Genomic DNA, 10,761 nt, shown 5'->3' with positions numbered 1-10,761 from the left:
GGCTCGCACATAGTGAATGATATCAGAGACACAACCTTTGAAGAAAACTCATCTCTCATGATTTAAACCTGCACCTATTTTTTCAAGGATACAAGCCCATAATCAACTGAGACATTTTTACCACTCAACCAATAGTTCGGTGGTAAATTGTTGTATTACTAATCACTATTGTTATTACTATTATTAAATTGTTATTAGTAATTACTATTGTTGTTACCAAGTTGGCATTACTCGAATGGTATTCCGGCTAGTTTAGGTTTCAAGAAGTCACTAGTTCGATCTCTGACATTGTCAAAATTCCTAGATTTACCCTCTGGGATTTTTTCAATGTGGTTTCCCCTTACACATGTGTGGTAAATGATCGCGAAGTTGGTTAAAAACAAATACTATTGTTGTATTATCTAGAATCAATTTGAAAACCGAGATTTCAATTTGCGTAGTGTAATTACAGTGTATAAATTAGTTAAACATTATTTAAAGTATAGAGTGAAATCAATTCCCTCGCATGCATTGTAATTATTTTTCACAACAATGTGCGGATTTTCCCGCTCGTTAATATATACTCCATCCATCCCATATCTATTGTGCACTATTCATTTTTTAGATGTCCTAAATTAATTGTCTTCTTCTATAAATGGAAAAGAATAATGTGATAAAATTATTTTGTATCCAAACTTTATACATATAAGACAAAATGATTGGTAAAAAGTAAGATGTAAAACTCGAAAATTAGTACATGTGTCGGATATTTTTTCTTAAACTGTGTGTTTTTTATCTGGAAACAATAGATTTAGTACGGAAGGTATTCATTATAGAGGTGAGGTAAGTATTTTACCTTAATAAAACTAAACTTGTATTGAATATTAAATCATATAGTATTAATAATTGTAAACTTCGAACATACATTGTATCAGATCATCTGTAGAGAAGTTTTGATATAATACTACTGTTTTAATTTTAAAAAAATGTATATATTACACACAAATTTTTAAATCCAATTTTACTAGCATACAAGTTCACACGTTTTGACAAGCATTTGTTAGGATGAGCTTACCTTTTTATGGATGTCCCTATTTTCCTTTTTTATTCATTTCTTGTATCAATTTTACACTTTACACCCTTCTTCCCCATTACGTAACAGATTAGCTTTGGCAGATCCCCATTTGTTGGTACAAAATGCACCTCAAACACACTCACTAACACCTACTAAAACACACACACACACACACACACACACACAAAATTAGATAAACATGAGATCTATTAGTTTAATTGATTCATGGACTTCAACATGTTCCATTTTTAATGCATCTTCATCATCATCATTATCATCATCATCATCATCATCATCATCTTTCATCGGTTTAATCTCCACAAGAAGACCCATGATGAAATGCACCAAACCCAATTTCAAAATTCATCATCATCAAAACCCTATAAAGTTTCATGTAACCGCTTCTGCAATTGTTAAAGAAGAACAAGAAATCTCTCACAAATCAAGCTTTTGCTTCAAGTCGTACATGATTGAAAAGGCTAATTCCGTTAATAAAGCGTTAGATGAATCAATTACCATGAAAACCCCATTTAAAATCCATGAATCCATGCGGTATTCGTTACTCGCGGGTGGTAAACGGGTCCGACCCATTTTATGCATCGCCGCCTGTGAACTCGTCGGAGGGAACGAATCAACCGCCATGCCGGCGGCGTGCGCGGTTGAAATGATCCACACCATGTCGTTAATTCATGATGACTTACCTTGTATGGATAACGACGATTTTCGCAGGGGTAAACCGACTAATCATAAGGTGTACGGTGAAGATGTGGCGGTTTTAGCGGGCGATGCGTTACTCGCGTTTGCGTTTCAGTACATTGCGAGTTCGACTGCTGACGTGGCGCCTTCGCGCGTGTTGGCAGCGGTCGGAGAGTTGGCTAAGTCGATTGGGACGGAAGGGTTGGTTGCGGGTCAAGTAGTGGATATTGTTTCGACCGGTGCGGATGATATCGGTTTGGATCGGCTTGAGTTTATACATGTGCATAAGACTGCGGCTTTATTGGAGGCTTCGGTTGTGTTGGGTGCGATTTTGGGGGGTGGTAATGAGATACAAGTTGAGAAATTGAGGAAGTTTGCGAGGTGCATCGGGTTGTTGTTTCAGGTGGTGGATGATATTTTGGATGTGACGAAATCGTCTGAAGAATTGGGGAAAACGGCGGGAAAGGATTTGGAGGTGGGGAAAACGACGTATCCGAAACTGATGGGGTTGGATAAGTCACGACAGTTTGCGGAGGAGTTGTTGGCGGATGCGAAATCGCAGTTGGAGTGGTTTGAATCGGAAGAAGCGGCTGCACCGCTGGTGGCACTAGCGGAGTATATAGCTTACAGGCAGAATTGATTTTATTTGTGTTAAATGTTTGAAATTGAAGTTAAGGTTTGTTTGTTTGTTGAAGTTAATGTTGTAAGATTGGTTTACTAGCAGGAAACTAAAAGAATTAGATTTATTGTGATATAAATAAACTGGATTTGGGTTTACAAAGATACAACTATTTGTTAAATTGTTAAACTCTGTTTTCTATTCAACAGTACAATGCTAAAAACAGAGTAATTTGATCATTTTGTAATTTTGCAATATCTTCTGGTGGATGCAAAGGTGTCTTGTAGATGATTGATTCTGTATGGAAAAAATGGCTTGCATTATCATCTAGATGCCTGATACACCGGCTGTCTTTTACCCTAATAAAAAAAATTAGCAAATAAATATTGAGCAATGAAGTAATAATCATATACTCCGTATAACACACAGTCAGAAACTTGATTTATGAGTATGATCAAAATAAAAGTTTTTTTTTTTTTAACCATCAATAGATAGGCTAGTGGTTGCGGCCCTAAATTCCTTGCAAGAGGTCTCAGGTTCGAATCTTGTCTATGACGAATATTTAGTGGTGGCCAGGGATGGGTTGAAAACAGTCAGGGAATACATTAGAGTATGGATCAGATTACTCGCCTCTCCGAGTAGTCCGAATGAAAATCTTTTATCAAAATCAATTTTTAATTTTTAATCTAATAAGAAACAAAAAAGTGGTTGGGGAAAGGAAAAGCCAAACAAAAGAATACAAAATAAGCAACTGCAGATATTGCATGTCCGATGAATGGGTAGTTCAAGGACTAAAAGATACAAAATAAGCAAACTGCAAACAGTGCATGTCCGATGAATGGGTAGTTCAAGGACTAACAGAAGACTTAGATAAACTGACTGCCACATCAGCACCTTCTCTCCTCCATGACGGTCCGTCATAGATAAACTGACTGCCACATCAGCACCTTCTCTCCTCCTTCATCCCATGACATACCAAAGACTAAACGCTAATATCCATGACGCAATGTCATGGAAAAAAACTTTTTAAATTTTTTTTTTATTAATTAAACATTACATTATTATAAAAACAAATACAAATAAAAATAAATATAAAATTACAACAATTTAAAACAAATAAATACGTAAAATAAAAACAACAATTTATTTTATTAAAAAACACACGGAGTACAATACACTGAAATTAAAACAATAAACACTAATCACGATGCGGGAACTTGCTCGAGTACTTTCTCGCTATGTCACTCCTAGCTCACATCAACAACTCGTACTGCTCGGGTGGAATGTCGGAAGACACCGGTTGAGAGTAGCATGCACCCAACACTCGGCTAAGATCCTACATTCCTCGTCGGACCACAAAACCTTCGCCCTTTTTCCTGTTCTAGTCGCGGGCAAATCTTGTGTTTCTTCAACATGTTCAGAATCTTGTTGACTTTGTTGAACATGTTCGAGATCTTCTAGTTCGAGTGAGTTAAACTGTGGTATGTAAGGGCTTTGAGGTTGGTTAAACTGTAGCGTTTGAGGTGAGTTATATTGAGGCGTTTGAGGTGAGTTATATTGTTGACTTTGGTAGTGGGGATTACTAAGGTAATGTGGTATGGAATAAGGATTCACGGCCCAATTGTTGAGTTGATGATATTGATTCGGCAAATACGGGGGTCCTCTTATTGGAGTAGAAGACGGGCCTCCCATTGGACTAGGACTATCATATTGTTGATGGAGGTTTTGTTGAGTTTGATGAAGCGTGTTTTAAAGTACTGAATTCCATTCATCTTCCGTGTACTTTTGTAGTACCGGTTGTTTTTGTTTTAGTTGTTTTGGTTTTCGGTTTTGAGTTTTTTTTTGCTTGAAGACATGTTTGATGAAATTGAGAGTGTGAAGTTTGAAGAAATTGAGTGTTGAAGTTTGATGAAATTGAGTGTATATAATGAGGTGGGAGGTGAAAAAGAAAAACAAAAAAAAAAGCCAAACGGCTAGTTTGGCAAAAAAAAAAAAAAATATAAATATAGCCGTTAACTTTAAAACATCCGTGCTTCTCCAAATCATCGCATGAAAAATCAAACGGCGGTCGTTGAGTGGCGGTTCACCGGCGGGTTGCTAATATCGGCGCCGTTGAACGGTGGCCTCCAACGACGGGTTAATCACGGGCCGATAATAGTGCTCTTATATGTGAATATACTACCCCTAAGAGTAGGACACACATCCATAAAAAAATCTTTGACATAATTTAATTAAGAAACTGAACCTAATCAGTTTTTCCAACCGGATTTCAGTTGGTTCCTCTGTGCAAAATAGTAGAGGTTACAAGGTGGGTTCTGGTTAAAACTGCTCATTCTTGAGTATGTGTCAAATAGGGTCAGTCCGGGAAAATTGTCTCCGAAATACTTTTTGTTGATTTAAGTTTTCTCATAACTATTTATTGTGCTAATACTAATTTATTAATTAGAGTAATACTCTAAATTGTTAATTCAAACACTTTTAAAAGGTCGCATCATGTATGCTACAGAAATGGACTTTAGGAGACTTTCAAAGTTTTAAAATCAGTAACCCATTTGACCCGTTCCCTATTAACTGACTGTCATTAACACATGTTTGGAAGAAAAATCAAACCAAATCAACCTATATATATAAGTAAACGATTCAAAACTGTAATATGCATACAAGAGTATTGTAACTTACCGATGAGTGTGATCATATGGCAATTTTCAAGTAGATAAATAAGATTCTGTAACGCTGCCCGTCAGAATTTTTTGAATGAAGGCTTTATTGGTCTGTCCTGGAAAAGTATCTCGAATCTTGAAAGCGAAGTGGTTCATTACCCCAAGATGTCCATCCAGCTAGCATTTCTCTAGCAAAGAGTTCAATACAATGACCAGGCTTTGCTCCTGGTATGTACTCCTGTAGCAACTCTAATAAAAAAAAAAACCTTGGATAAGAATAAAAAAGGAATAAAGATTTTTGTAACTAGAACTAATATGCTGATACCTCCAATTGGGGGCTTTCTTGAGTAGTCACCAGGGATACTGATGAAAACTTGACCATCCGGAATGGATTTTAATTTAGAAGAAAACTCGGAATCTTCATCCTGTAAATAACACATTGTTTTTTTAGTACATATTATTAAGTGATGAGTAAGTCTAATAATTATTAGCTAATCAAGAAAGGTGAAATAAGTTATACATCAAGTCGAATTTCTTTACCTTTGTAGAATAGTAACCTAAGACAACACATTCATATGGTCTATGATGAAACAGATCCAGCTCGCCAATCAAAGAACCATCTGCCTTCACCTGTAATAACCATTTATCACGATACAGGAACATGTTAGCCCTTTGTTACAACTTTTTCAGTGTGTTACTCCCTCCTCACCATTACTAGAGAAAATGATTTTACTAAATCAAGTCCAAAATTAATCCAGAAGTGTGTCAATAAATAATAAAGAAATATAAATATATATTACTAGATAAATCACCTTTAACCAATAATGAGTTGCCATGTATTTGACTCCCCACTTAGGGAACAACTCTTTTTCAACAAATATCCGTAACTTTTCTTTATTGGTTACCCACAAAGCTACCAACGCACCATCTGTATGAGAAAGTTTCTGAATAGGAAGAGACAAAAAGTATCGATTGGGCAAAGTTGGATACCTAAAATCATGAAAAAAGATGAACTAGTGAAAACTGCAGAAACTTGTGTAAAGGACATACATAAACACAATTAAGTTCTTACTTGAAGACAATTAAGTTTGATACCCTTGGGATGGAGCTTTTCAATTTGAACATGGGAATTAAGTTTTTATTCCAATGTTGTATTTAGATGTATAAATCTCTGAGAAATCATAATAAATATATGATTATGCAAACTGTGATCCTGAACGTGAATTGTATAGATATGCTACAATAGTGCTAATGTAGAGCATGATGTATACTGATTTCAGTTCTTGTTATTGATGTTATCCGAGTTTCATTTTTAGTCTAGCCAACCATTTTAACCGTCATATTAACTAATTATGAACCCTTATAGTTTAGTGCGAAAACGAATTCAAATTCAGGAAAACATGATTCATGTAATTTCAGATCAATTTAATGATTCGGAAAGCTCAATTTGATGAATTATAAAAGATTTAACAGTTTAGATTACCATTACCAGAATTACTTTTAATTCATGCAATTTCACTCAAATTTCAATTTGCATAAAAATGAGAGATCAAATTAAGCTTGAACACCAATCAAATCAAGGAATTAAGTACAGACTTAGAATAAACCTTCAAATTATGATTTGTTAACCTTATGTGTTTTTCGAATTGTTTGATTTACTCTAGAATTACTCGTGGACCACAGCTGCTTTCGAATCCCAAAACCGAATAAATTTTTGCAAAATACGGCCAAGAATGTCCGTATGAACACGATCCGATGATTTGAACAAGTTTATGTGATGTTCAAAAAGGTGATTCAATGATTTGTTTCAGATTCTTAAATGTATATCTTATTTTCAAATTTTTGATCAAACGCTGATTTCGAACGAGTTCTTGTTATCATCAAGCTACTGTACTTGATCTCCATTTGATCAAGTTCTGATGTTGAATGCTACAAGATCTCTATTTGACATCGGTGTTTGATCAAAATGTTGAAAATAAGATTTACATCTGAGTATCTGAAACCAATCACTGAACACCTTTCTAAACATCACACTAACTCGTTCAAATCATCCCATCGTGTTTATACAGACATTTTTGGCCGGATTTTGCAAAAATTCACTCTTTTGGGTTTCGAAAGTAGTTGAGGTCCACGAGCAATTCCAGAGCAAATGAAACAACTCTAAATACACATAAGGTTCACAATCATTTGAAGGTTTATTCTAAGTCTCTATACTTAATTATCTAATTTGATTAGTGTTCAACCTTAATTTGATCTCGTTTTTATGCAAATTGAAGTTTAAGTGAAATTGCATAAATTAAAAGAGCTTCTGGTAATCTAAACGGTTAGATCTTTTATAATTCATCTAATGGAACTTCCAGAATCATTATAATGATCTGAAATTACATGAATGATGTTTTCCTGATTCTGAATTCGTTTTTCACGCTAATTCATTTTTTAGCCTAGCCAACCATTTTAGTGAATTCGTCTTAGCATAGCCTCCCGAGTTTGCTTGAGAAAGAAAAGAAATAAAATGAATGGGGAGGAAAAGGATCCTTCCAAATTGGGAGGAAGCCTTGAAAAAAAATTACACTAAATAATACCTCCACTTCCTTTCCCTTCTCTCCAACATAAAACTCGGGAACATCAATTCTCTTTATATTCCTTTCACTTCATTTCATTGAAAGAGGATGCGTAGACTCAAACTTTCATGTTTCAAAATATGTATAATAATGAAATAACTTGGGAACAATGCCTAGCATAGTTATTAAATAAATACTCACTTTGATTTTTGGGAAGCACTGCTATTTTCCCAAGGTGGATCAACCACAATAAGCTTAAAACCGAAATCTTTCACTGCAAGAGGATGCGTAAATTCAAACTTTCATGTTTCAAGATGTGTATATGAATACAACAAAACAATACCCAATCCCTCGCTCGCGAGACATAAGAATGAAATAACATAAGAAAATAAAGTGAACTTTCTTAAGCAGAAAAAGATGTATGCCTAAGCAGTTTATGTACTAAACGACAATTTTTTTGTTAGGATTATTAATCATTAACCAATTCATTATGATTGAACTGTATTTGATGCATCTAGGTATTAAAAAGCCCTACAAATATCAGCTTATCACTAACTTGCAGGTCAAAACCAGATCTTATTTGCCACACTTACCAGGAATCAGGCCATTAATCTGCTTCAGATCAGACTTCCACATGTAAATCAAGCAAACATATAGAAATTGTAAGACAGACTTAATAAACTATATTCTTCAAGTAAGTTTAAAACTCAATGCTGTAAGCGTACCATGTAAAACGAACTCTGTTTAGGCATTACGTATTTTCGATCCAGAAAATCAGCTTCCATATCACTATTAGTCTCGTTAGCAACCAAACTCTCGAAGGCTGGAACATTTCTTTTTTCACAGTTTTGATCAGATCGAAAACCTGACAAACAAATTAATTTAATGCATTTTGAATATAAACAACACATTTGTTTAATCATTTACTATTACTAACATGTGTAGCAACTACCTTTTTGTGGCCTATAATCCGGATGAACATACAAACAAATTTCAAATAATTTAGATTGCCATACACTCCCAATATCAACAAACGATTGTTCATCATTAGCAACATTCACAATTGAATCAAAAACAGTCGATTCATCATCACCTCTCAGTTGACCTAAACTCATCAGAATATCATTATCCCCAAGCAAGCATTCATGCGCCTTCATCAACAAAGGCTTCGCTCTCTGCAACAATTACACATCGTATTACACACACATAGATACACATCACTGATTACCAATAACATTGTTCAAATTTTAACCTGATGTCGATCATCAGCTGCTAGTTCTCTTTCGTTAAGCTCGCGTGGTTTTTTCACTTTACGTTTTCGTTTTCTCTGATTTTGTAGAACCCTAGGTTGATTTACACCGGAAGGATTTTGTTCGAAGAAGCGAGAGTAGTAAGAAGATGAGGAAACCCTAAAATGAGAGTAGGAGAGGTTAAGTACGCGAACTGAATCGATGAATACGACGTTTGAATCCTCGAAACGGTAGATTCCTGATTTGAAGAATAATGATAGCTTCTGATTGATGTTTGTGTTATTTGCCGTCATGATCGGAGTTTAATTTTTCCGGCGTCCGTACGATTTTATTGTGGAGGATGCTGAAAATTTGATAATTGATGATGATGATACTGGACTACCCGTTTGTTCTGAACGATCCAATTCAAAGGCGCAATCACCAAAATACCCATTTTTTTTTGGCCTTTTTTGAGCTGGAACCCTTTTTTTTTTTTTTTTTGAGAATTTGCCCGCGCAAGGCGCAAGGATGTTTATACCTTGCGACCTTGCGGCTTGCGCCTTTGCGTGTAAACGCAAGGCGCAAGGATAAGGACTTGCGTCCTTGCGTCCTTGCGCCTTGCGTCTTATCAGAATGAATTTTTCCTGATTTCTGGATAAGATTTTTTGGATTCTTTGTACCTTTACGGATAAGATTATGTACCTGTCTATTTAATGAGGCTAGAACTCCAGATTAATCATTTTATTTCACTTCAATTTCAAAAAGATCAAGTCATTAGAGCATCGTTAAGGTACCAACTTTTATCTATTTTTTCACTAATTTGTGTCTTAATGAGTTGTAGTAATGATGAAGCATTTGTTGTTCATATATGTTGTGGGGGTAATTTTGAATTTGTTAACAACATACCAATGTATCTGCCTCTTGACTGTTTTAGAACCAGATTAAAACTACCACTTGCTCCACAAAAACCAATAAATCGAAGAGTATTGTTAAGGAAAATTCTCAAAAAAATTGAATTGCCACCTAATGCACCTGTTTCGTTAAGATATATTGATAATAATCATATTTTTGATATTACTGATGATCATGAAGATTTTTTTGAGTTTTTAAAACACGCTGTCACATACGAGCCTATTGATATTTATGTTGTCGACAAAGTTAGAATGCTTCAACCCGGACAAAGTTCACAAACACACCAGCCCCAACAAAATCCACAAACACACCATCTCCAACAAAACCTCCGGATTCTCGAGTCTCAACCAAACAAACAAACTCACCATCTGCAAAAAGAACAGGATGAAATACACAATTCCGAACCAAACCTCGAAACACACTATTTGGAAGAAAAACAGGCTGAAATACCACCTGTGATGTGCTACATGTCCATTGGAGTAGTTGTAAGTAAATATATATTAGCAAAAACCACCTTTTAAAATGTACACCATACGCAAGGCGCAAGTGTCACCTTGCGCCAACGAATACGCAAGGACGCAAGTACAACCTTGCGACTGGCATTAAAGACGCAAGGTCGCAAGGCTTTACTTGCGCTTCGTTGTCGCAAGACATAAGAGTATTCCTTGCGCCTTGCGTATGGTGTATGAGGTCTTATTAATAATATTTGATTTTACTGTTAAAATTTCATGCAGATTCGATCATTTGTGCAACATGTCCGCCCGATAATCATCGTCGATGCTGCACATTTAAAGGGTGGGTACCTGGGTACTAATTTAGTTGCTGTTGCGATGGATGGCAACAATGGAATTTTGCCATTGGCTTATGGAATTGGTGAAGGCGAGACAAACAGTGTTTGGTCATGGTTTTTTGGTAACCTAAGGGATCATTTAATGAGTTGTGGTATGGTTGATCGTATGTCAGAGATTACTTTTATTTCTGATCGTGCTCCTGCAATAGCACACGGCATTGCAAACGTGTTTCCGGAAGC

At 35.6% G+C, this 10,761-nt stretch overlaps 2 protein-coding genes across 2 annotated transcripts; one reads left to right on the top strand and one right to left on the bottom strand.

Annotated features, from left to right (window-relative positions):
- The first annotated feature begins 1,119 nt into the window (after positions 1-1,119).
- Positions 1,120-2,554, top strand: LOC139858710 (geranylgeranyl pyrophosphate synthase, chloroplastic-like). The gene has a single exon (XM_071847546.1). It carries the CDS (start codon positions 1,254-1,256, stop codon positions 2,388-2,390), a length of 1,137 nt encoding a protein of 378 aa, XP_071703647.1. The 5' UTR covers positions 1,120-1,253; the 3' UTR covers positions 2,391-2,554.
- LOC139858709 (methyltransferase-like protein 2) lies at positions 2,483-9,219 on the bottom strand. Its single transcript, XM_071847545.1, has 10 exons — positions 8,843-9,219; positions 8,543-8,765; positions 8,316-8,455; positions 8,184-8,217; positions 7,792-7,864; positions 5,842-6,019; positions 5,570-5,659; positions 5,355-5,454; positions 5,049-5,278; positions 2,483-2,728 (listed from the first exon to the last, which is right to left on the bottom strand). Exons 1-9 carry the CDS (start codon positions 9,131-9,133, stop codon positions 5,133-5,135), a joined length of 1,275 nt encoding a protein of 424 aa, XP_071703646.1. The 5' UTR covers positions 9,134-9,219; the 3' UTR covers positions 2,483-2,728; positions 5,049-5,132.
- Positions 9,220-10,761: the final 1,542 nt, after the last annotated feature.

The sequence above is a fragment of the Rutidosis leptorrhynchoides genome, chromosome 7, assembly GCF_046630445.1.
Source record: "Rutidosis leptorrhynchoides isolate AG116_Rl617_1_P2 chromosome 7, CSIRO_AGI_Rlap_v1, whole genome shotgun sequence".
Taxonomy (NCBI): Eukaryota; Viridiplantae; Streptophyta; class Magnoliopsida; order Asterales; family Asteraceae; genus Rutidosis; species Rutidosis leptorrhynchoides.
Note: the sequence above shows the minus strand (reverse complement) of the source record. Positions and strands in the feature narration are given on the sequence as shown.